At 40.9% G+C, this 27,852-nt stretch overlaps 1 protein-coding gene across 1 annotated transcript in view; it reads right to left on the minus strand.

Annotated features, from left to right (window-relative positions):
* Positions 1-2,084: 2,084 nt before the first annotated feature.
* Positions 2,085-27,852, minus strand: part of DLGAP2 (DLG associated protein 2) — a 467,238-nt gene continuing 441,470 nt past the window's right edge. The window contains exons 10-14 of the mRNA XM_054195364.1: positions 19,399-19,484; positions 17,807-18,222; positions 9,187-9,278; positions 4,601-4,753; positions 2,085-2,303 (exon numbers count right to left, since the gene is read on the minus strand). Of these exons, the coding sequence (XP_054051339.1) occupies positions 2,085-2,303; positions 4,601-4,753; positions 9,187-9,278; positions 17,807-18,222; positions 19,399-19,484 (966 nt within the window). The remainder of the gene's footprint in view (positions 2,304-4,600; positions 4,754-9,186; positions 9,279-17,806; positions 18,223-19,398; positions 19,485-27,852) is intronic.

Consider the following 27,852-nt stretch of genomic DNA (forward strand, 5'->3'; position numbering starts at 1 on the left):
TCAGCTCTTTCCTTAATAGAAAATGCCTTGAAAACATGAGGGATGGGAAATATAATGTTTTCATCTATAGAAGAATATCTCAGGGATTTATTCTTTTTTTTTTTTTTTCGTTTTTGAAGGATATACATTCTTCTTGGTTTTTGCTTCCAAATATAGTTTAAGGCTATTTGGTAAGGTATATACCAGATATCAGGCTCAATTTACAGGGTTTTCTCCTCACAGAAATGTCTCAAAACTTCACTTCTAAAGATTCATATCTTGAAGGTACACATGCTTTATCAGCTGTGCTCCAAAGACAGAACTCATGCTTAATACTACACACCGCAGGAAAAAGAAGGAAAAAAAACAACAACCAAACCAAACCAAAAGAAAACAGATTTGAAGCAACGTCAGATCTGCATAACCTACAATACTTCGTGTTTTCAGTCATCCGTCAGGCTGCAGGGTGCGTGGGATTCGGACTTAAAGTGCTCATCAGGTGAAGAACCAAAGTGCTCGAGTATAATTAAATAGCTGTTCTGCCTATGGCTAAATACATTGCATTTGTTAAAGAAGGTAAAGAGGGGACGCGGTAAAGTTGGGGCTGTCTGTCTCACTGGGTTCAGACTGTTTTGACCTAAAGTAGTGTTCAGTAGGATTCAAACCTGGGAATCGGGGGCTGCAGGTTACTCATCTTATTGCGTCTTCACCTGAAGACTTCTAAGTGCTGGGTTGCTCGGTTGGCTCTGGAAGGTAGGTGAAGTGGAATAATTCTGTCTTAATTTGTTTTAAATTAAAGCCTCTTGACTGTGGTAGTTACCACTTCTCTCTTCTGACAATGTGAGGCTTGAAAATATATTATTTTCCTTGTATTCCATGGCTGGAAATCACTTATCTCTTGAGTCGTGGTTTTAAGTCTGAAGCAAGCAAGAAGCTTATTCTTGCCATAAATAATACTGCATAGAAAAATAGTTCTAAAAAAAAATACAACTGTAAACCACAGTTCACCTTTACCTTAACATAACCATTTAAACTTAGATATACTTACCACTCACATTCATATTTCTTAAACTGTTTACAACATCACAACTGGCATTTTAAACAAGCAAGATTATTTTTTTTTTTCTCAAGGATACCCTGGAAACTCAATTGATAGAACATTTTGAGAGTTTGAAATATTACATGTAGCGCAGCTCTTGAAATGAAAGAGAGAAGGTTTATAAAATAAACGTTAACACGTAAAAGAACTGTTAAAAAAGCAATGAGTGTTCCAAAGGAGCGAGTATAACTTTTTCTTTACACATCTTGCTACAGAAGATCTAACTTTTTAAGGCTTCCGTTTTCTTTTCACCCATCACTCAAGTCCTCTTGCATTATAATTTTGCTTAGGTGTCAGAGTGTCGTTATACTGCTAACAGCAAACGTGTCTCAGTGGGCATTCCCACCACCACCAGACTTGTACGCTTCTTGGTTTCTGATGAACTTTGGAGTTTTAGTGGCTGGATATCCCTGTTCATCTCCAGAAACTTGACATGACATGAAAGGCCTAATGTTATTTTGCAGTAACAAAGATGAGAAGAGTGGCAGAGCACATGGGTAAATATGTTAGCTGGGTTCTAGGAAAAGAGACTGGAGGTCAGAGAGATAAATGGGTTCTTTCTTTCCTGCTCTTTACATTTGTAGCACCTTCTACTTGGATTAGCTAATGCCTCTAGTGAATGGTGAGATGCACCCATTTATAGTTTGTTATTCTTATCCCTAATTATCACACATTTTATAAAAATATAAATAGCAAAAAAGTAAGCTGGGTTCCATCTCAAGAGGTGTTTCTTGTTGTCCTCTGAGAATATATTGGATAAGTCAGGTCTTGACAAGCCCTATCCATTGTAGCTGATTGTAAGTCAGACAATAAATACAAAAAGAAGTCGTTCTTGCGGTGAGCTCAGCAAATTCTGAGGAAATCAAAAGCATTCCACTGTGCTTATGGCACAAAGAACACAACAGCAAGGGCATATTTAGTGGAGAGAATGAGACAAAAATTACCAGGTAAGTGACAAACTGTACAAGCATTTTGTTTAAAAAAGGAACTCTGCAGCATTCTGTCTTTAAAGCCGGGTTTGAGCCTCTGGGATATATATCTCGATGCTGTCTGCGCGCTCTGTGGCTGAATTCTGCCGGAAAGAGGCTGCTCTCTTTGCAGCCATTAGCCGTCTTCTGGCTTCTTGTCGCTGTCTGTCGGGTAGGTCCAGAGATTTTTCTCTCGTGATAGGGAATTTTCCTTTTGGGGGCTTCTTTGGTACAGGAGGAGGAACCTTTCTTTCTTCCTGCAACAGGGTATTAAGACTGAGGGTGAGCTGCGCGCGGAAGGTACCGTCGGCAGAGCATGCAAATCGAAGACGTGAAATGCAAAATACTGGTTACATACATCAAGCATGCTCAATTTGTGCTCTCCGCTCAGCTGACTAATGGAACAGCTCTCCACACTAGGGGCACTGGCAAAACCCTCTCGTTTCAGCAACCACTACAAATTCTGCACTCCTGTGCCTTAAAAAAGACTATGCTTCCTTCTACCGTCCTTGCAGGTACCCTGCACATGCAACCTGCATCCCTCACTTATGTATGAATTTGTTTAATTTTAGCTGACACATTACTACATTCATTATAAACAGAAACACACACTGGCTCTCCAATAAGAATTCAGCGCATCTGTGTGGTCTGATCAAGTGAAAAGACTGTCTAATATTAGCAGGACAGGATTTTTAATTAAATTAATCATACTGAGTTTCGCCTCAGCTGGATATGAGATAGCAGCTGTGTACACACATCTATTAGTTTAGTCTCCTCTATGAATTGCTAAATGGAAACATGCAAGCACCAACCAGAGAGAGAACACCGGGCTAATTGTTCTGCTTGCCAGTCTGGACCATTTTAAAAGAAAATTATATTGAAGAATTATCAAATTATAAAGTGAGAGTCAGTAGATTTTGGTACCAAAGTAGCTGTAAATTGCTCTGCAGGTTTTAAATCAAGAATTGTTTTGAAGTATGAAATTGATATTTTACTCCATTTAGAGACTGAGAAATATCATATAAAGGCCTTAAAAAGATAACGCAGATTCACAGAATTATAGGTGTAGGTTGGAAAGGACCTCTGGAGGTGATCTCATACAACCCCCATTCAAAGCCCACTTGAAATTGGATGCAACTTTGAAATTAAAGCAGGTTTTTCAACATCACATTTAATACTGGACTGAATAGCCCCAAAGATGGAGAATCCACAACTTCACAGGGTTATTATGATTGATCTTTCTGCTATACCACTTCTTAAAGTAATAGCAGTAGTCCAGAGTATGGGCTGTTCCTTATGGAGAACACAGTTAATTTGATGCACAGCAGGAGTCAAATAATACAAAAATTGAACGATGAACCTATGGTTTTCAGACTCTTCATTTTTTGGTCTGTTTTTTAAAACTAATTCTGAGTCTACTAACACAATGCATTAGCCAAGACTAAATAACTAAGGTTTTTTAAGAACATACTTCTACTTTCTCAACTCAAGAGGGACAGTGCAGCAGCCTAAGATGCTATTGCCCATGAGAGCCAGCTTCTTTATTTTCTGTTTCCTGTTCTCAGCCAGGAACATAACGGCTCCATTCCTGTTGTCCCATCTTAACTTTTTTCACTTTTAGTTATTTCCCTCTTAGGAACATCACTGTTGCTGTCACGATAATAATTTCTTACTTCCAGTTGTCACTAGTAAGCAAGAGTTGCAAACTCACCATCCACCAACCAGTTGGCTGAAAATTAAAATCCAAGAGGAGCATGAAGAAATGAAAGAGTTGTCAAAATGCCTCCTAATTCCTCCCAAACCAAACAAGTATTCACCTGAGGCCAACAGTACTGACTCAAACCAAATGCTGTCTTCATCTGACTGACGCAATAATCAGCAAGGAGAGTGGGATAATCAAGGTGAGGGAAGGAGCTCTAGAAAGGGGAAGGGCAGTTTGAGAATTACATCGCTTTTCTGGGCAATTTGCCACCTTTGGTTTGTAAGCATCGTGGCGGGGTTGTCTCCCAGGCGGCGGAGTTGCAGCACAGAGGTGCAGGTAGAGAAGTACTCTTTGTCCCCCAAACTTTTGTGGGCCAAGCTTTAGCTTGACCTACGCTATGTTTTGCCACATGCTTTTATCTCTCTCCTGCTCTAGTATCAGTTGTGCCGGGCAGGCGGGATTAAACACTGTGGCGCTCAGTTTTGAGCTGCCCAAATGGAGCAGAGTGCCAAGTTTACCTTGATTGAATTTTCACAACTATTCTCCTCGGTCTGAATTAACCAGAGCATATTTCCGTTTTAGCCTTTCTAATGTGAATCCAAATAATTTGAACAAAAGTGTTATGGAGTGGACTGACTTAGCAAAATCCATTTGATTTGTTATACAGTTCAGTTCCACACTGTTAAAATGAAAAAAACCCTCACATCTGATGAAGGTTCCCGTGTATAAATTACATGCCGATTACATACTTTCTAGGGTAAGAAACCTATTGTCTTTCACTATTGGATTTAACATAAGGAGACTGCGGGACTACAAATGGGGAGTAAATGGTATTGTCCATGGTCTGCTTACCTTCCTTTCAGGTGATTCTATTATTTTCCATTCATTGAGTTTCAACTGGTGCAGTTCATCAAACTTCATGCTGACGTCTTCAATTGAGAGCTGCAGTAAGTCCCAGAAACCTGCGAGGTCCTGGGAAGTTGGTCTCGGCATGGCACTCGGGTCCTGTCATGCACAAAGGAGAGAATATGAATAGCCCGGGAGGCTTTAAACAACGTGCTTTGAGGCAGGAAAGGCATCGCACCAGATTACGTTGCTATGCGTGCTTTACAGCTGGGAGCTGTGACTGGGAAGTTGTGCCTCCTACACAACTCAAACAGGAACAAGTTGGATGTCATACGTGAACCTTCCTGAATCCGTGCGGCATGGGAAGTTCCTTAGCACCAGATGCTGTGCGGACCTGCATTTCTAAAACGTAACGATGTGACAGCCTCTGCCTGCTGATTATTAAAGGGGAGGGGAACGTGGGTCATATTCCAGCCAGCCTGAAGTCTTTCTGGTTAAAAATTACATTCACGATAGCTGATTAGAAGACAGAACAACACCACGAAAAAGCTGTGAGCTTATGCTCAATTTCATGTTTACATTGTCTTGTGTTTTCAAATGTATACATAAGGTATAAAATTTTGATGGGGATGGTAGGATTTTGTTCTCCCAGGGAGTTGAATCAAGCTCAGGAACTGGGAAGGCACTGCCCCCAGGTACTGCAATTACGTGGCACTATGTGCGCAAGACTTAATGAAGCAAACATTGGTGGTAACAATTTAGCAAGGCGACCCTTCATTTGACTACCAACCTGATGTCAACGCAGGATTAAAATTTCATTAAGAAGGTAGTATACAGACTCTTAACCCTATGTTCTATGAGCATTGTCACTAGTTCAAGAAGATAGGCTTTTCAGTTTAATGAAATAGGGTTTAATTTGTAAACATCTCTGTGAAGACGATGGAGAAATATCTCTTCCCTGCCAGGGCAGGAGAAAGCAGTTAAGATGGTCAACACAATGGGACTGGGAGAGATGGAGCTGAAACCAGGCCAAAGGGATTCTGGATCTTCTCCTTCCTGGACAAAAGCTGTAGTGACTAGTTTGCTATGTTAGAAACACTGGTGTTATTGCTGAAGTAATTTTACAAATCGAGTGGACAAAGGCATTGCAGATATTGAACGCAAAACCGCACAGTTGCCTAAAAACTGGGAGATAAGTCAGGATTTCTACTGAATTTCTGCCTCGAATTGCACATTTTTAGTGGTCTTACACTAGGAATTGCTACTCAAACTTGGATTTGCGGATGCCACTGTGTGAGCCGAGTGCCCGGAACTGGGCATGACAACGTGCAGTGTCACCTGTATCTAAACGTCTTTGGGAATCTGGGTCAAGACCCGGCCTCAAAAGCCTACCCACTTAGAAGTCCTCTTCACTAGAAGAAAGTCTCCTTTTCATGGGGAGCTTTAGGGACTTAGCAGAGCTGATTCTATGATTCTATATAGATTATAACAGACTTCTGGGAAACATGATACAACTCCAGACTAGTGTTCACTGAAAACAGCTTAATTGGGTAGATCCCAGTTTACTCCAGAACCATTTAAAATTTCTATCACTGGCATTAGTTACTCTACAGAGGTCAATATCTCAGGCTTCAGGAACTGACTCCCTGTGTGAAATTTGCCAGGACGGTCCCACAGCAATATATCTTACGTTGCAATCTGTTCTTTCCAACCTGGTCTCCTCAGTCCCTCTCCCCAGTTTCCTCTAAACAGCCACAAAATGATGCCACTCATTGAAATGCCATTGCTTTCTGAATCAAGGCTAATTGCTCTTCTGTACCTTTGCCTGCCCCAGTGCTCATCGTGTTTGGGAAGATCGCAGCCTCCAGCGCGGCTGCTCGCACAGGAGTGTGTGGTGCGTTGTCTTGGACACAAGAGGGCTGCCTCCTGCTGCTATTGCTGATGGATCCGCAGTCCACGCATAAATGCTAGCTCAAACGATCACTATTGCAGCTAACTAAGTTTTGGAAAGATTGGCTTAAACCCGTTCCTTCTCAGAAGCTGCTCATTTATTTGTATCTTATTTGGAATTCAGCTTTGCAGCCCTCCTTTGCTTGCCCCTAAAGCAAGCACAAAGTACCTAGCCGGTGCTCGAGCTGCTGTGTTTTTGCCTGCAACCATGACATATTGAGCGATGACCTCATGAGCTGAGCAGGATCTGTGCTGACGAGAGTACGGAGGAGGACACTTCAAAGGAAAAACAGGGTGTTACAAGACATAATGTGAATAATGCAGAAGGGAGTAGTTATTAATCAGTGGTGCTTTTTCCCCAGCAGTTAGCGGGAACAGTACACTGTAGGAGATAGCCAGACAGATTCTTTAAAAAAAACCCTTAATTGAAGCTTACATTTTTATGAATTTACCATAAGTGAGAGTGTTTGGTAAGAGACCTTAACCCAGAGCATAATCAAATGTGTCCCTTGAAGTCCCCATGACCCTTTAGAAAAGTCCATAGGCGATGGGTGAGTTCCCTGCTTCAATTCCAGTTTGAGTAAGCCTATTCCCCTTCCTAACCCCTTGCTGCATCTTGAATTGGCAGAAATAAACGCCTTTGATCTTTTATCCTACATTTACGCCTATTGTTGTTGAAGACTGTTAGAGAAACTGCTGTGTGGTAGCCCTGTAAGTGCTAGATGTTTCCGAGTGGGGGAATGCACTGACTGGCTGCTTTCTGGCAGCGTTCCCGTGGGGCACCGAGATGCTGCCTTAGGAGCATATGGAAAGCCTGCTGTGGATACACACTAAGTGACTATTTAACCACAAACCCTGTCATTAGGCATAGGAAGAAAAGCCTCAAAACATGAATGAGCTGAAAGTCCAGTTCTGCAGTTGCTGCTTTCTGCAGAGCCCATTGCTGATTTAATGAAGCTGAAGAATATTCAGAGCCTAAATCTTCAGAGTGGGATAAAGCTGCTGTTAACGGAGTTCAAAGGTTTATTATCCAAATGAGAAGGAGAAATAAAATCCTGCCGGTGTTTTGGTTATGTTGTCCGCAAAGCCGTAGATTTCTCCTTGTGCTCTTGCAGTAATGAATTGTTCGCGCTTCCAAACAGCTGACGGCCGTGCTGAGCAGGAGCCGCGCTTGTCACCACAGTAATGCTCTTGAGCACAAGTGCTGGACCCACTTCAAGATAAATGAGGTGGAGTGGAGGTTAGGCGCTCCAAATCTTAGTATGCATAGCTTAATCAATCAGGCAATGGAGGGCACTTTGAAATTTGCAGTGAGAAACTTTTAGACATTGATGAAGGTTTCCCGCTTTTGCTATGAAACAAATGACTAGATAGGGAGCACACATGATGTATTTGATATTAGAAACGTGGTCATCTCCTGCTTGCCTGACTTTGCATATTTCCTGTGTCATTCTGTAACAGCTATTAAAATTCTTGTTTTGACAGAGTCTTTGAAGTGGATAATTGGATTCTCTCCTAATGAGGACCATATATCTTATCATTTTCTATCAGAAGGTAGGACATTTTTGGCGTGACTTTCTCAGTAAAATTTGATTGCAGTTTCAGGAATTCTGGATCTCTAACTTTATGGATGGAAAGTAGCAAGTAGGCCTCTGCAGAATGAATGTTTCTCCTTAAAAATTTATGTGGCGAATACTAACAGGTAAAGAAATGTATCTAGCCAGACATATAGGTCATGTCTGCTGTCATGCACGCAACAGAATTCAGCACTTTTAATATATGAGGCGTAGGGGCAGTCAAAAGGTGAAAGTTACACTTGATTTTCAAGTAAGAGGAAGAAAGTAGGTGCTCTACCGTCAGCCATAGCTAGAAGAATTACGTTATCCTATTGATTAGTATCATCTTGCTACAATGTTTATATCACTGATGGCTGCTGTCATATTAATGAAGATAACATTTAGAATTGAATTAGTCTCTAATGAACTTCCAGAACAATAGCAGTAACTCTCACAAGTAATATACTGCATCTGTTCCTTTAGCCCTAGGACATCTTATATATAATTGGCAATGCAAATTATGAAACCCAATTTTATGAACATTATGTATATTCCCATTTCCAAGATCAGTCCCATTTTCAGGTAGGTAGAAAGCTGGATCATGTATTCTTTGCTCTTCTACGATTTTACTGTTCTCCACTTATTGTAATGTGAAAAATTTCTCCTTTCTTACCAGAAATATAGTTACTATTTTAGGGTATCACAAAAATAAACCATAATATTATGTCTCAGAAAACTTGCATTTGTTCCCTTTTCATTCTTTTTTTCTTTAATAAAGACAGCAAAAAAGAAAAGACAAAATGCAGCCAGACTGAAATTACTGAAATTACATGTTTGCTTTGACAAAAAATATACTAGCACCATACTTAAGGATTAAGCTATTAAAAAAAAAAAAAAAAGAAAAAGAAGAACAGTAAGACAAAATGTGAGACATGAAAATGATAGTTCAGAATACTGCTGTCTGGGTACGCTACTCTTCTTTTTGTTGTTGCCCTTGAAGTAAAAATATTAAATTCTAACATTCAAATTTATGTTTTGTATGAATAGCCTTAAACTCCTCAAAAACGGCCAGACACGGTGACTTACCAGATTCTGCTGACAAAGCCAATAAAATTGCTGGAATTTCTGAGACATGAGGAGCTGAGCACTTCCAACAGCACTTCGGATCTTACCTAGGACTAAGCATACAGACAGGTTATTACCAATAGATATCTTTTGGCAGTAAATGCAAAATCCATCTCAAAAACCCACGTATCTGAAATTACTGTTTATTTTATAAGGGAAGCAAATATTTGGTTTCCCTCTTTGTGATTATATACATAAAATATTTTTGAAAAAGATGAAGATGTAGAAAAGCTCTGTGGCACCTTACTCTTTGTCAATAACAAATGATATATTAATAACTCAGAACAGCTAAGACTGTATTTGCTTAAGGAAGTAGAAAAAAAACAGGGAATATAGACAGTTTCCTGAAGTGGGCACACATACGTATTTTTTTGAGAACAATCTTAAATTTCAAAGTAAAGGACAACCCCCTACCCCATCTACATTTGCTCACGTAAATTCAAAGCTGTTGAAATAGTCTTGCCTCAAGAACCGGTTAGATGCCTGTTCCCTCTGATGTCAAAGGGAGCTTTACATGTACCTTAGATAATATCTTCTGGTTCTGCAATCACAAATGACTTCACCCAGCTGTGTGGAGGACCCCTGGGTGAGCTCTCTTTATCCTGTCTGTTCTGAGGGGAAGGTTAATATAAACTCATAAGGATGAGATCCTCAGAGGAATCATGTCTCTGAGACACGCCTTGGCACCTCCATTAGGAGTTACAGGTTGCCTACCTGTGAAAATATGCAAAGACCTAAGCACAGAGCTTCAGACAAAGTGGGACACAATTGAGTGCTCCATGACTTTGTTAACTCGTGGTCATTGGGCTTTCCCCATGGTCAGTGTGCTTGCCATTTACAGTGTGCATAAGCACAGAGGAAAGGGACCAAATTCCATTTACTTGACTTTGCTTCCAAGAGTCACCTGTCTACATCAAAATTTCTGGATGGTCTATAATCAGTAATCTGAGCTCATCAGCTCAGCTGTGTTAGGCACTTATTTTTAGATGATCTGAATCTCTTCTTGGAGATGCCTATTTCTTTCTATCGACTTGCTTATCCCTAGAAAACTAACTCCTGGAATCCCACATTTGCTGGAAGAAATACCATACTTTGCTATGGTATACACTTTCTACACACCTCCTTCCTACACATCCTTTCCTACTCTTCCTTTCCTCCACACCTATGCTGAAAAGGCAACACTTTAAAAAGCGTTATAAGCTAAGGTTTCAATGGAAGATTGAGTTTATCCAGAGATTTTCCAGAACTTTAAACAATGCCTAGGGGAAAGACAGAGAGAGGCAGGGGTGAGACAGGAATTAATCTGATCTCTTTTATTTCAATTTGAGGAAACCAAATTGATAATTCAAACAAGATGCAGAGGGTGGAATGGAGCTACAATAGTACAGCAGAACTGATCTGCAGCCTGAGATACAGAAAACATTAAACTCTGGCAGGGCTTAACATTTTGCTGTTATTTAGAATAAGTATCGGAGGGGACTGAATGGCATGTGGAAGAAATATTTTGAGAGCAGGTATTACATTTTGATTGTGCTTTCTCTAGACCAGTGAAACATCTGTTTAACCACAAGAAGCAGCAAGGGGTAATTTGGAAGTTTTGGAAGAAGGCTCCAGTTCTGTGGAAACGTACAAACTCTGTAACGTTAAAAGCATATGTTAATTTGTGCTTCTCAAACTCTATCCCATTTTCTGTTAGACAAACAGTACAGCTGTGTCACAACACTAAATCAAACAGCAATATGCATAATTCATCAGTCCTGTGTAGCACCATTTGTGAAAGGGTTAAGCGGTGCAGGGCTGCATGAGTAATTCACTGGGGTTTTGTTTGTGCTTTGTTGGCCAAATGAAATAAAGCATTTCAATTGGTTTGGGGTTTTTGATCACCAAACCCCTCACTTTCCTCTACGGAGTTACTGACATATGGAAAGCAATGTTTTGGGTGTTAAAACCTGAACAAACATACAAAAATCTAAATAAAAAAGAAATGTTTCATTTGATCTGAAACAAATGGCTTTGATTTCATTTTCAGCATTTTTAATAAAAGCAAAGACTTATAAGTGACAAACAGCCTTGTATCCTCCTTTTCCCTTGGTGCTCTGTAGCTCAGGACATAAGACAAATTCACAGTTTGGGGTCAGAGTTCTTCCTTCCCAGGATGGGGAATTGTGTTGCAGCAGATCCCTGACGTTGCCTATTCGGCACTATAGAATCATAGAATGTGTTGGGTTGGAAGGGACCTTTAAAGGTCATCTAGTCCAACCCCCCTGCAGTAAGCAGGGACATCTTCAACTAGGTCAGGTTGCTCAGAGCCTCATCAAGCCTGGCCTTGAATGTCTCCAGGGATGGGGCCTCCACCACCTCTCTGGGCAACCTGTGCCAGTGTCTCACCACCCTCATTGTAAAGAGCTTCTCCCTAACGTCTAATCTAAACCTACCCTGCTCTAGTTTAAACCATTGTCCCTCATTCTATCACTACATGCCCTTGCCAACAGCCCCTCCCCAGCTTTCCTGTAGGCCCCCTTCATGTTCAACTATTCACTGGGCAGAAAGAGAGTGAGGATGATTCTGTAGGCCGATGGTTGTAGCGCTTGTCTCATAGTGAATAAAGTTCTGTTTTAGTTTCCTCCATTTGATTGTATAGTTCATAGCTCAAATACATAGACTGAGTACGGGGCATTGGTTTTAGCCCTACTGCAGAAATGTTGATCTTGACAGAATCTCTATATGACTGATATTTTCTAGTGAATCTCACAGTTACCCCAACCCCCCTCTCAAATAAACATTTGTTTTCTCCTCATTATCCTGAAGGATCACGTCAATGAGCATGGGTGATTTAAAGCCCAGTCAGGCCAGACAAAACTCAGGCGCTGGCAACGCAGCATTTTGGTGTGACACACATCCGTGGGGATGCAAAACGGTGTTTCTGGGCCACTTGCACGTGTCACTGATGTCACAGTGGTGAATACACACATATAATTACAGCCCGACCATTCACTAAAGATCTAAGTCTATTTCCATTTCAATAAGTAAATCAGACTTAATAAAACATAGAAGTTAGAATCTCTCATATGCATGCTACTCTGCTTTGCTGTAATTAAATTAAAGTATTAAAACACTTCAATTCATAATCTTTAGCACAATATTAATAGACAGCCAAAGCCTTGTTATTAATTTCATGCATTGGGGAATTATTCTGATGAGTGCAGATTGATTATCTCCATGAAAGAATGATGAATGTTAGAGACTGGAGAGATTGAGATGTTTGGTGATGCCTAGAAGATTTTGCTTGTAAATAAATGATGATAAAATCTACCAAGACACATAAATATATATAATTTTCACATAATCCATATACCTCCCTCCTTTAAGATAATATTTACTTGTATGGCAGGAAAGAGTCACACAACCTTAATTCTGCTCCCTGCGGAGTATGGAGCACTCCATTTCTGTTGTGTGGTCCTGGAGGGCTTCTACTCTGAAGACTCAGAAAAACCCTGACCATGACTTCAGTAGAAGTAGGCTCAGGATTTATACCCTGGATAGAGGTTGTGTAAGTTGCCTTTATACAACATGCACAATTAACACATTGGTGTCTTTTCCCCCGCAATAAGTATATTAGAAAGTTGCAAGGAATATATATGTGTTGAGAAATGCTGCAAAATCTTGTAATCGAAAATGGTTTCATATCACAAAGGTGGAGGGGGAAAATTTAGATCTATATTGATGAAATCAAGATTATAGTCTGATGCTGTAACTCTGTTCTTGACAGGTTAAAAGCTTTGCTCAATTGTGCCACTGCTGCACCAGCAATGAGAAACTACGAACAATCAATCTGCTTCTGGCATTCATTACCGCTTATTTAAATGACATGTTTTAATTTAAATTTTCATTCCATTTGATTGTTCCATATTTTTCCTAGACTCGTAAATAAATTGCTCCACACATAATCTGACAAAATATGCCTGGAAAAAAATATTCAAACTGGCATTTAGATCATCCTCCTAACTCAAAGCAGGGCATATTTGTCTAATCTCTAAATCTAAATTAGTAATCCTCAGAAACATGTGTATTTTTCATTATCAACACAGAGGTAGGAGTAATAATAAATGCATAATGTTCAGACCGAGATGACATTTTAGGACGGCAGAGCTACCCATTGACAGTGCTCTGGAGGGGAGGTAGAGCAATGGGCTCCTTCTGCACCAAGTGGGACTCGGTGCACATTTGCTTTTTGCATTGCTCGATGGAGCTGAGTTCAAAGAGGAGAAAATGTGAGCAAAACAATATAAATGCTAGGAGGAATTCTCGGATTCCCCACTATGGGACTCTCTTTTATTGATTTTAAAGACTGTTTCAGGGCAATTAAGGCATTCTGCAGTCATTCACAGCACTCCAAATGTAAATTTCAATAGTTCCTGAAGGATAAGTTTGTGAAAAGCATTAGGAAATTATGTTAATAATTTCTCTTTGGTTAAAGGATAACCCATATTTGGTCAAACACCTAAGAAAGCCTTTATGGATGATTAATTGATGAATATACTAAAATAAATTGGTTGTGAGGTTTGTTTTTTGTTTTTGTTTTTGTTTGTTTTTGTTTTTCCCCACAAAGTATGGGAGATTTAACTCTGTATTTTCTGTTTCTATTCAGTCGTGTTAGTGAAGCCCTTGCACTACTGTGGAAATATCAGCCAGAGGATTAGCAAGGAAAAATCCAGAATCCACAGAATGAAGGGGTAAGGGGAGAGAAGGGCTTGCTCTCTCTAATGCCTTTTTTACGCCAGAGATCACTTCGCTACGTAGCTATGCCACCAGAGCTCCTAACCAGTGTACAGAAGATACCAACAAAACAACCTTTCTGCTGGCATAGCTCATACTACAGTTAATCCATTTTTTTGCACCTATCTTCGGATTTTTATATGAGAGTAAACTCTGTGTGGCTGGTCTCCATTTGACTTGGGGACTGACAGATTTCAGTGGCCAAGCGTGCGGCATTCAGAAGCCCAGGCATCCGCTGCTTCCCTCTGCCAGACCTTGCCTACCAGCCGGGCTCACCTGCTCTCCCCCTCCCTGCTCCCATCACAGAGCTCACGGGAGGCAGAGTCCTGGCCCTCTTGGTCTTCAATAGCTTTGTGACAACTGAGAGTGTTTTTCTTGTCATCACCTCCACACCGGTAATAGCCAAACACAATTTTCAGGGTGTAAAACTGAAACTCCAGTCAGCACCCTTGAGAAACACATATCTTTGCTTGAAGGCACCCTGCTAGTGCAAATGATCAGATGACTTACCCTGGGAACAGCTACAGCCACAGATATATTTTATATATATTTCTATATATGTTATAATAAACACCGAGAACACAAATAACTGCCCCCACAAACAATATATGAACTTTGCAGAGACTCCAAAATACAATTCATGGCAACTGACCAAATAAACAAATTCTGTGAAAAGAAAGAGAGAGAGGTTATTTTTGCTGCAATGATTATCTTCTCCTTTTCTAAGACCTGATGAGTGAAGCTCTTAAAACAACATTATGGCAGAAAAGCTACAGTGAAAGAAAAAATCAATACAGCAATCAGACAGCTTTCTGTGATCTCAGGGCTATTGTGCTAACGCAGAAAATGAAATTGTTTTCTAAAATGCAGTTCTATTTTAACTCTTCCCGTGATTAAAACAAGATAGAGATGGCATCATAAAGACAGACTTGTCCTACGAGACGCAAAGCTATATTTGGTCTTCAGGTACAATTAATATACCCAGGCCAAAAATAAATGATTCAGCATGAACAACGACAGTTTGAATGTGCAAACGTTGCTGTGAAGCGTTCTGGGAATAGTAGCTCCTACTGGAAGATGGAAAACCAGATTTAGTTGCTTCTGGCTCCCCTATTTCCGTGTATTTTCTTCAGGGAATTGCCAAATGCTTAAATATGTCAAGATACGTTTCATGCTGGGATATCATTAAACTTTAGTTCTTGTGGATACCTACCTTTCAACCTCCATACCTCAAACTGAGGATACAAAATGTGTCAAAGACTCAACAGGAAAAAAATTATTCACACTGAAATTTCAAAATGCTGTGAAGCTCATTCCCGAGGTGAAAATAATTCTTTGATAACTTCCTTGTACTTGATGTAAGCCATGTTAGGTGAAGGGATACCATTTCAAAGATAACATAATCTGGAAATTATTTGAGGAAGATCTCTTGAAATGAGTCACATAGAATGGAAAATTGGAAGTCTGTGTGCCACTTTTGAAAATAAGCTGAAGACAAACATCTGATTTTGCACATGCTACATAGACCTATTCTATAATAATTTCTCTAACCTATTAGTGAGGGCACAACGTTCCCCCAAACAAAAGTAATTAACCCATTTTTGTTAGCTTAAAAAGGGGATTTCAAAGGTCCATTTCAGTTGTGTTTTAGTAACTCTCTATCAGGGAATTGCTCTTCTTCTCTTACAGAGTCACTCTGCAATCAGGGAAACAAAATCCTGATATCCCGCTTCTTTTTCTGACTGGAACGTTCTAGGTTAAAAGGGTGTCACTAACTCCGAATATTAATAAGAATTGCCGAAGTCCCATTTGTCTTCATGTTCTCCGTACAATTTCCTGAAAACTCTCTTCCTAACTGCCGCTGCCCCCTTGCAGCGAGCTGTTCCAGAGCGCTCCCAGAGTGCAAGAGCGCAGATTCCCACGGCGGGAGGGAGGGTGGTTCTGCACCCGGGAACGGGTAGGCAGCTAAAATCAGCTCCTCCAAGTTTTCCTAACGCAGCTTCGCATCCCAGAGGATAACACCGCTAACTGCCTCCGAGTGAGGAAGGAGTGCTGACGTGAGGGTGCTTCCACTGCTCGTTTCGCGTGGCTGCAGATCTGAGTAGGGCTGCGCGCAAGGAAGAGCCTGCAGGGCGAGGAGGCAGGAAAAGTCCACCCCTTGCCTGCAGAGCCCTCGCTGGCCTCCTAGGGAAAGAGAGGGGCTAACAGCCTCCGTGTTTCTCCCCTTTTAATCCCTAATAATTTTACTCTCTCCAAGGAGATTAAAGTGTTGCTCTTCGAACTTCTCCTTCAGATAGCGAGCACTGATATCCCCGCATCAGGAACAGGTAACCTTAGAAGCAGGTGCTTTGGGATACTTAATGATGGCAGAGAAATTCAGGAGTGCAAAGATTTGGGGAATTGAAAAATAAGATGTATATGGTAAAAAGAAGTAATGAAAAAATAGCCATTATGAAAGGAGGCTTGGAAATCCTCACACAGGCTTAGCAAAGCAAAATATTTTGTTATTCATACTCTAACAGCCCCTATGAGGGTATTAACGTCTTTGCAGTGTCAATGCAAAGGGAAAATTCTCAGCTCAGCTCTGCCGTGATGAAAATAAGGACAAAACCCCACACTGCAGAAAGCACTGGAGGCTGAAGGAAGAAAACCACCCTTATGCTCTTGCCCACCCCAAATCCTGTGTTGTTACTTGGCAGACTTGTGCACAATACAGTGGAGAAATATGACCATAAAATAAAAAAAAATGATGAGGTAAATAAGTAGACATTCTTTCTTTTGAAAAGGTCAGTGCAAGAAATAGAAATTGGCCTTTTAGTCACCATGCAGGCCTGGCCCAAGACCTGAGGGAAGATCATTGCAAGAACTCATTGAGGGGGAAAGAATACAATCGGGAAAAAATATTGGGAGGCGATAGTGAGATTCGTGAGAGTGCAAGAAAAGATGCTAGTAAGAAAACTTAATATGAACTAATTTGTGATCTGAAAAAATCTCATCTGAGACAATAATTCAGATTGGCAGGGATTGAAATATTTATAAAACTGAGCCTGAAGAACAAGGATAATTGACCTCAGAGGGAATCACAGGGAGCTGGCTGCTGAGTGCTAGGACCACTTTGATATATTACTATCATTAGTGCTGGCTTGGATTTTGTTCCAAAATAGTCTACATTATTTTTCACTTTACCCCATCACTCCTTTCAAGGTGTCCACAGGACGTGAGAGAATAATAATGATTCTTGACAAAATTGTAATAAGAAAATGCAGCTGAACTGTCTAATAGCACACATGCCTGTGTAACTGCAGAAGGGCTTTAACCTAGGCTTCTTGCCTACTCCTTTCTCTTCTTCCAACAGACCCTTTATGACAGGCAGAAGTGCCTGTAAAGGAATGAAAACTATTTTAAATGCAACTATTCATTAATAAGAGGCAAATTCTCTGGTTTCAGGAAAACAGCAAAAAAAAAGTTCATGTAGGACCATGTTGTGTGCTCTGGCAAAGGGTGAAGCACTGGAGCCCCCGAAGTGAGCGGGAAGGATGTGTCAGAGCTGGAGCTGTGGATGGAGCTATTGCACCATTTGAGCCATATCTAATACCAGGCTTTGGCTCCTCAACTACTTCCACAGACCGGGACACATCAACTTGCACAATCAGTTGCAGGACAGTGGTCTTACATCTAATGGTTCTGCAGAGTGTCTTTGGTACTACACAACGAATAAGGAAAAAAACTACAGATCACAACTTTGTCCTAACAGTTTTCTTACTTTAGCAGACATCTATAAGAAAAGATACCAAAATGTTCTTACTTTCTTCAGAAAGATCATTTTCTTCTGCTTCTCTTTCCATTTCTTTACACCATCCTTCCATTCTCTTAGTTTCAGTATGTAGCAACTTCATAAACCAAGATCCGTCCCGTCGACAAGGAGACATTCGACCAGTCTCTACTGTCTCAATGGCCGGCTCTAGCCAGGGTTCTGGTGGTGGAAGGTTTGAGGTGTCAACTGGGGTCCTATAATCTTCTCTGTAACTGAACAGTCCCTGTGTCCGTACAGTTCTCACTGCGCTGTATTGGGTGGGTGTGCTGGGCTCTGAGTGCTGCTGGAATGACGAGCCAAACTGAAGTCCCTTGTCCTCCATGGTGATGTGTCCTGGAAAGCCCTCCAGTTCCAGGTCAGCCTGGACAGCTGCTGTTACACTGTTGGAGCGCTTGAATCGTCCATGTCTTGTTGAAGAGGGAAGAAAGAAAAGAGATTAAGACATATAAATATATGTGATACACAGAGGCACAGAATAATGTTTCAGTGAACGGATTCTGGTTTTCTCCTTGGACTTTATGCTAAACATTTTTCCTTTGTGTGTATCTCACTCATTGATCTGAGCGAAGATACAAAAGAAAATCATTGAAATTATCTCCGGAAGCAAGTATTGATTTATTCTCATACTACAAAATACCCTGTATCATTACTAAATGAACTGGAAATAATTAGCAGAACTGCAGGGTTACAACTCCTGATAGAAGTACGTAAAGGACACGTACAAAGAAAAGTCAAATATCAAGAACTGTAATTAGATAAAATCTGAAAAACTGCCAAGTTAGGACTATTGAGAATCCTTGAAGAAAAGAAAAGTAGTAGCAGTAGGTTTAAGACTGGGGTATTTTTTACTTGCCTTACAGGATGGCCATTAAATGTTGATTTTCTATTGTGATATGCCACCGAATAATGACATTTTAGAAAGCCTTTATGTTAAAAAGTTAGATAGAGAAGTAAAGATTATTTGTGAAATCTTTTCACGTCTGAGCCTATTGTTTCAAATTACTCCTAGTCAATGATGGTAAAAGGCAATTAGCAGCCAGATCCTGTCTGACAGCTGCCGTGAAATGAGATAATGGTCCCAGTCCGGTACTTCACTGGCAGTGCCTGCCAGGGATAACCTGTGCGTTCGTACGTTGGCCAGCAGTTTTACAAAGCTAGAGAAGGACTGAACAAAGGTAAAAGCTGATTCTAGTTTATGATAAAGGTACCGTGGGGTTACGTCCTAACCATTATATCCCCCTGGGTGGACTGGGAAAGGCTGGATCAGCATGAGGTGTCCTATCAAAGGAAGAGTATTGCAATATACAGCATTTGTTGGGACAATAATGAAATTATTTTAATCCACTACTTTAATTTAAAACTTTCACTTCCTTCCCTCCAATTAAAAACCGGAAAGTTAACTAAATATTAAGCAACCGCTAAGTAATCTCTACAAATTTTACCAAATGACCAGCATGCATATATGAAATTTGGCTTTGTGAATTATTCAGGGGCAGCGCTTGCCAGATGTTTGTTATTAACTCTGTTTACAAATGTGCGTTGTGCTATGAAAGACTACAGATTTTTGTACATGCTTGAATTACCGTTTTTCATCTTCCACTTGTACTCCAACAGAGTGGTATTCCCGTAGGCCTCTGCTTTCAGTATCTGAATCAGTTGCTGTTTCCACCTAATTCAACACAAAAGATACATCTGCAGAGTGAGCACCGACAACTCAGCACTATTTCTACCTGCGCTCATTCAAAATTAATTACATATTTCCTCTCTTACTGCTAAGAAACACCTAGTGCGGTAAAATAAGTGAAATACGTACTCAGCCTGGTATCGTTGTTTTGGTGCTGTGTTTTATAAAGCTTTGCACAAGTACTTCTTTTCTGCTATATAATTCCCTATTTCAAACCTAAGCAGACGCAATTACTCAGTTCAGTGGACGCAGGGAGTAAGCTTGGTCTGGAAGAGATGTTCTTAGAACGAGGAATCCACAGGATAGCCCCTTTTTATATTATTGTAAAACAGTCTCATTATAGTCCTTGATTTACAAAATAAAATAAAATCTCAAGTAGCCCCATAAACTTGCAAGTGATAAAAAGAAATGCTGCAATGAAATTTTATCGACAACTGCGTTGACAAATATAGAACGATTTAAATGACGTGAGGGATACAGCAGAATGCCATATCTCACCTTCTTTAATAACATGGTCCTGAAAATGCTATATCAAGCAAGTAATTTATGCACTTTTTATAGTATTCCCATCTGAAATACACTTACCGAAATATATTCACAGCAGAGTTTTCTTCATAACTGAGACCACATTGCTTTTACAAGTTTCTGGGGGATTTTATATAACACTCCCCCCCACACACACACCGCCCCCAAGTCTTTGACACAGACATAGTGAGTGCTGCAGTATGCAAATCGTACTGAATCAAGGGACAGCCAGGAAAGAAAAAACACAGTAGAACTGACTTTTCCTTTTGAATTATATTTTCACTGTTAAATAAAAAAAAAAACTAATATCAGCAACCAGTTTTTCCATATGCACACTCCACCTGTGCATTCGAAGAGTATATCCTGTGATGACAACGTGGTAACTTCTCCCCTTGCAGCAGTCCCTCCTCTGGAAGGAGCCCAATGGCCTTTGCAGCTGTCTCTCAGCTGCACGGTCCCAATCCCATCAGGCTTCTGGAAGGATGCAGACAGAAGGGGGAGGGAGGATGGGAAGTGAATGTACATGTGGACTACACTTCTTGAAGAAGCCAGTTGCTGGCAACTTCTCTTTCCATCTTCAAGTAGTAGCTCCATGAACATTTGCATGGAAGAGAATTCCAGACAGTAATCAGTAAAAGTTCATATTGACCTGAGTGTGGGTCTTGGGACGTTCATGAAAACAGGTGGTGAAGAAACCCTTTACCAAATGTTAATGGCATGCTTGAACTGTACAGTGTACCATCGGGCACAGATTTGCCAAAAGCTCTGGATATCAGTGTGGCAACTGTCAGGGAAAGACACATTTCCCAGCAATTCCATTTATTCTGTATGAGGTCTCGGGAAAAGCGTGTGCTGCTATCTGTTTCCACCTCAGCAGTTGCATGGAAACTGGCTATATTCACTTGGACAGGCAGCGCATCGAGAGAACTAAGATATCAGACTTGGTAACGGTCTCCAGGATTTGATGTTGTCAGTATAAAAAAAAGATCCCTCTTGACGTTGGCAGTGAAAAAAAGCCTCAACCACAGAGGTAAGCAGCTTGGGGGAAAAAAAACGCACAACAACCAACCAAAAACCAGGCAAGCTGGTTTCCTAGTTAAGGTAGGTCTTGGCTGCAATGTGGGTGAGAAGCTTAAGCTGTACTTGGAGGGTCAACCTCTCCTGAAGGAACATTGCTATAAGTAGAACAGCCATAAGGTCCAGTTTCTTAGCGCAAGAGATATCTATCAGGAAAGACACCCTTATTTAAAGCATAGAAGGGTCCAAAAGAGTCTTTAATAATAAGTTCAAGTCTAAGTGAGGGACTATGCACTCACCTAGCCCTTTCAGGGATGTGAGAAAAGCTGTGTATAAAACATCTTCGTTAGAGACAGGTGAGCAGAAATGAATTAAGTGGGCCAAGAATGAGACGCTCATCTAGCCTGTTGGGGGGGAGCAGAGAGGCAAGTTACACTTGCAGCCTTGACTACAGCGATGGGAGCTCAGTCAAATATGCATGGATGTGTTTTGAAGAGTGAAGTCAACTTACTCTCAAAGGGAGAGGAGATGGTAGGTGGTGAATAAGAGCAGATAACACAAAATGCTGAGACTGTGGCTCTTGCGTGAGCCTGTATGAGTGCTAGCAGGAAGATGATGTCCAAGGTGGGGAAACATTTTCTGGAGGAAGCCTTTTGATGTTGAAACCCATAGCAACATCTGGAGTGGTCAGGAAGTTGAAACTGTTGCTAAGAGTTATGGTATTTGGCTTTGTCCCCAAAGCAACTAGAGTCAGTCTGAGTTAAAACACGTAACTTAGGAACTTGCTGACTTTAAACTACAATAAATAATGCCATCAAAGGGCACATCGTCAACCAGGGATTTCGTCTCCTTCTGGAGATAAGAAGACTGGAAGATCTGGTTAAAGTTGCAGAGACCATGGCCTTCCAAGCCACATCTGATGCATCATGTAACACCTATGAAAAAGCCAAAGAAGTTATCTTGATCTCAGATAGAGTCACTACAAAGCATTTCTTGGAGGAGGAGAGTGACAAAGGAGACTGTAATTTCTGTTTTTAAAGAACAGAAAGCACTTGGCAGTCTGGAAAGTGACACTGGAGGGATGCTTAAGACCATGATCTCAAAATCAAGATTTCTTCCTATGTTCAGAAGATGCAGTGGTTATTAAAGTAAGTGATAGTGATAGTGAATAGTGATATAGGAAATCTGCACAGGAAATCTCCCATGCATTTCCAGTCCATTGTCTTGGTACTGAACAGGCAGGAGACAGGTAATTACCAGGGAATATTAGTGGGTTTCATTGTGGCCTTACAGACTTAGCAAAGGTAGTCAGATACCTGGTAGCGTTGATGTCAGGTTATGGAAACTCAGTTTCATGCATTCTCCAAGAGGATGCACGAAGGTCTGAGCACTTTGTTTCCTAAGTCATGGAAACAAAGTACTGGCTGTGACAGGAGGTAGAGGATGGATCTTCTGCAGAGTATGTGTTCAAAATAAACACAGTGGAAGGTAACTATGTGAGCAGGCAGAGTGTCCCAGTGATGAGGGTAATACCTCTCAGGGCAGTGACACAGGGAACAGGGTCTTCCTTTTATATCTCCTGCCTCAGAAGTTTGAAGTAGAACAGACAAAACTGCCGACCTGGACATTACGAACAGTAGGTAGTCAGGATGATTTTGAGGCTGCATGGCTCTCCTTATAGAAGTAGAAGAAAATGTCAAAGTGCAACAACCAGTTAGTCAAAGACTGGAGAAGAGACTGGGTCTTTGTGCACAGCCTTACACGGCAGTGCTTCTGACAAGGTCTAATGACAGCGTAAAGAATCACAGTGTAACTTAATTGTGAATGGCAATCCCAAGGCATGGAAAGAGTCATTGACTCTGCTGGGGTTCTTGAGGCTTCTTCACACCAGGTAAGATGCTGATGCTGACGGCATGATAAAGTCAGTACACCTGTATTTCTCTGGACCACAGCTAGGATTGCGTTGGGCAGCCAACATGGCTTCACTGAGGGCAGATTTTGCCTGACAAATTTGGTGGCCTTCTATGATGGGGTTACAGCATTGGTGGATAAGGGAAGAGTGACTGACATCATCTACCTGGGCTTGTGGAATGCATTTGATACTGTTCCGCACAACATCCTTGTCTCTAAAATGGACAGACATGGATTTGACGGGTGGACTCAGTGGATAAAGAACTGGCTGGATGGTTGCACTCAAAGAGTGTGGCTTGATGTGTGGGTGGAGACCAGTGATGAGTGGTATCCCTCGGGTCCGTATTGGAACCAGTATTATTTAAAACCTTTGTCAGGGACATGAACAGTGGGATTGACTGCACCCTCAGCAAGCTTGTGGATGACACCAAGCTGAGTGGTGTGGTAGTTACTCCAGAGGAAAGGGATGCCATTCAGAGGGACTTGGACAGGCTAGAGAGATGGGCCAGTGCAAACCTCACGAAGTTCAACAAGGCCAAGTACAAGGTCCTGCACCTGGGTCAGGGCAATCCTCATTATCAATACAGGCTGGGGGATGAACAGATTGAGAGCAGCTCTAACAAGAAGGACTTCAGGGTACTGGTGAATGAAAAACTGAATATGAGCCAACAATGTGCATTTGCAGAACAGAATGCCCACCACATCCTGGGCTGCACCAAACCAAGTGTGGCCAGCAGGTCGAGGGAGGGGATTCTCCCGCTCTGCTCTGCTCTCTCACCTGGAGTGAGACCCCACCTGGAGTACCGTGTTCAGCTCTGGGGCCCTCAACATAAGAAAGACATGGACCTGCTTGAGCATGTCCAGAGGAGGGCCACGAAGATGATCAGAGGGCTGGAACACCTCTCCTATGGAGACAGGCTGAGAGAGTTGGGGCTGTTCAGCCTGGAGAAGAGAAGGCTCCGGGGAGATCTTACAGTAGCCTTCCAGTACCTAAAGAGGGCCCACAGGAAAGACAGGGAGGGACTCTTTATCAGGGAGTGTAGTGATAGGACAAGGGGTAACAGTTTTAAACTGAAAGAGGCTAGATTTAGATTAGGTATTAAGAATAAATTCTTTACTGTGAGGGTGGTGAAACACTGGAGCACGTTACCCAGGGAAGTTGTGGATACCCCATCCCTGTAAGTGTTGAAGGCCAGGTTAGATGGGGCTTTGAGCAACCTGGTCTAGTTGAAGGTAGGATTGGAACAAGATGACCTTTAAGATCCCTTCCAAACCAAACCATTCTATCACTCTATTCTATTCTATGATTGTATTGGACTGGGTCCAAGGAAAGGACCAACATCACTACTTCCACTTGTGGGATTGTTGATCAAGATCCTTGAATTTTTTTGGATGAACTGCAGCTCCTGATGATGGTGTCAGTGATGCAGGCACAGGCTCCACAGCATTACAAGCCTGAAGGTTTGACAAGGGAAAAGAGATTTGTAGATGGCCAGGCTGAAGAAGCTGAACAGATGGGAACACAGGATTCATCAGGGCCTCCTGCTCTCTCACATGGCTCAGCATGGAGGGACAGGACATTGTGTGCCAGACCAGACCTAAGCCGAAGCCAGACAAAAGAAGCCAAGCTGATATCTCCCCACGTGTCAGTCTTTGCCTTTACTTCCTTCTAAAGCACTGCACAGCAATATCCTTAGGATGACCATTTCTACATCCTATGCTCCTTGGGACATACTGAATGAGTCCTGGGGGACGATGTGGAGGCCAGATTGCTGGACATGGAAGTAGGCTAAGGAAGGTCACTCATGCTTGCAGGGCTAGCATACAGCTAGTAACACTGTGGAGGTGAGCAATGGTCAATAGACAGAGAAGAGACTTTTGCCTTCCACGAGAACGTCTCAGTGTCCCAGACATACTGCTGTTGGAAACATGATGGGTCTAAAGATATAAACAAGAAAAGGTTCCTATGGATAACATCAATTTGGCCAATTGATGTTGTTGGAACAAAGCAGGCAGACTGGCAACGCACACTTTTCTTCCATATTGCGTATCAAAAGCATATCTGTTTTTACCAACTACATTGTTTGGTTTAGTAACAGATAGCAGGTCTTTTGAACTCTGCTTCTGATGTGTGGAGGCAGATTTCCTTTTATATTTTGGATGGGCTGGTATCTTTCCATTGACGCAACACATCGAGAAAAAGTCTTTTTCATCTACCTGTTTTCAAGTGCTTTCTTATTGGTATTCACCTAAAAGTATATCCTGAATAATTTGCCCAATGTGCAATTGACATCTAGAATTTACAGGCATAAATGAAGTAATCTGCTCTAAAATTTTATTCAAAACAGAATTATCCGGAAAACGATGGCCCAGGTATCAAAATAAAAATGACATTAGTTACTTCTAAATATAAACTCTCGCCAAATTATCCTTCCCTCCAGCTTGCCAAGGCTGACACCGACTGAATGACCTGATGATTGCCTTCATATTTTAATGCCTTCATTTCCTCCCTGTGCCTCGTAACAGCAGGAGAATGCCCTTTTGTGTGTGTGTGTGTGCAATCTAGGATTGCAAATATTGTACCAAGCAACAAAAAAAATAGATCCGGAAAATGAAGGCAAATGCCAACACAAGTAAAAGTGGGAAGTAACAAAATAATTTGCACTCACAAAGAAACAAATGGACAAATAAATTGCATTTCTGAATGACAGATATTATACAGACTCCTCCTAGAAGACAGCAGGAAACTCTTTAGATTTAATCAGATTGGCCAGACTAGATTCAAATGAGCAGAGAAGAAAAAGGAATAAGTTTGGTTTGATTGTGTGGCTCCAGAAACTCAAATAAGTCTTAATAAATCTGTTGTTATTCTCCATGATTCATTATTGCTTTAATACTTGCATGGGTTCTAAAAGCCTTAATATTTGCAATTCGGCCCACAACCTCAGTAAAGCAAAATAATAGATCAAATTATAACAGAAGCAAATTATAGATCCATTGGGTTATGAGGGAGACTCACACAGAAGAGGAAACAGAAAAATAGCCAGACACTGACCAAAAGCAGAAGAAAGGCGCAGATCTAATATAGCAGGTCATCTTCCTCTCTCCTTGCAAACATAGAACTAAAACGTCTTTAAAAATTTGTCACTTCATGCCATGAAAAATATTGTTTTATGGATTTATAGTATGTTCATAAGGCTTATAATATTAACAATAAACTTATTTTTGAGATCATTTCTGTCTTACTTGTCTTAACCTTTCACAAAGGCAAAACGCTCTCCTCCATTTTTTGCTGCCAGTACAAGGAGCAGACAATACCATGAATCCTCTGTCACCAGTCACTACTGACTGATACAGCTCAAAATTTGAAAACGAAGTATCAGATACTGGCACTGACTTGGTAATAAATGATCCACAAGTAAATTATACTAACACAAAATTATTTGAATAAATGCCAATCGCTATTGCTAATAACTTGTCTGTTATAACCAATCTTGGTTTGTTGATAGGCACCCATTCTAGAAAAGGATGCATGAACTAAATTATTCCTTCAAAGTATTTACTAAGCTTTTTTATCTGATAGTTCTAACTACTTAAAAGCAACCTTTATTTCTGTATTAAAGTATTATTCTACTCTTAAACATGAGCACTGCAACTTAACATTGTAGTGTCCTACAAATTCCAGTTTAAGCTTCCATACATACTGTTGCTAAGGGAGGCTTGAAGTTAATATATTCAATGCATAGGAAAACAGATTTTAACCTGGTGCCTTTTGCATCTCTCTCATAAGCATCAGTAATAAGAGTCCTTCAGGCCACATTATCTCTCCCCATGCAACTTCACTGCCCTCAATGGGTTTTTGCTGCTGTAACCGATTTGTTCTATAATTAGAATTTAATAAACAATCTCTCTGATGATGCACAGGAAGGGAAATAATTCACCTTTCCTCTCTTGCATAGGCTTCTCAGCGATAACAAGAGTAAAAAAGGGAAGAAAACACTGCATTTGACAATAGATCAAGTACATGTAATTGTGAAGCAGATAACCATTCTTTGGTACAGGGAGATCTCATTTGTATGCAGTGACTTCAAAGTAGGAAAAATACTTCAAATAAAACTACAGTACTAACTGCTACTGCGTTCCTTAACGGATGGAATACTTTTATCAGCCAAAAAACATATACTCTCTCAAAATAATTTTTAGAAACACACCAAAATAAACCTACGCTTTCATGCTTGAGTGATTTCTTGTGCCTCACCACAGGGCTCCATTTTGCTACTCCACTACTTCCCAGCAGAACATCTGGACTGCTCAAACACGTTGCATAGCACAGTAAGTGCTAATTACTGCAAGAATATCCTAAAACGGGTTGAAAACTTCTGCTGGTCTTTTAAAAAAGCACTTTTTGCTATAAACGCATGCCAGAATTTAGAAACAGGATTCGTGTCAAGCTAGTATGAGAGAGTAATAGCAAAATAATGCGCACAGCAGTGGTTGCTCATAAGTTTTTTGGTGCATTTAATGCTAAGTGGCAAATTGTTCTGAACCAACAAATAGTCTGCGAGGCAGCGATCTGTGTCTTCCTCACTTTGAATGTTTCATTATGTTAGATGGCAGTTAAGAAAACAAGCGACCGTAATTTGTGAAAAGAGTAAAAAACTAGATGGCTTTAAAATAACCATAGCTTTGTTTTAACTACAATTCCAGCTGCTAAGTTTTTTGACAAATGAAGAGGCCAAAATGCAACCACTGGCTGGGAACTCTCCTAACCAGCTAAGCCTTGAATTCTGACTCATATATATGTATAGCTCTTTAACTCTAAAGGCCAGGTTAGACCCTCTGTACCATGGACGTGTTATCAAAACTTTCACTGACTTAGAATCATAGAATCGTTTCAGTT

The sequence above is a fragment of the Rissa tridactyla genome, chromosome 3 (genome assembly GCF_028500815.1).
Source record: "Rissa tridactyla isolate bRisTri1 chromosome 3, bRisTri1.patW.cur.20221130, whole genome shotgun sequence".
Classification (NCBI taxonomy): Eukaryota; Metazoa; Chordata; class Aves; order Charadriiformes; family Laridae; genus Rissa; species Rissa tridactyla.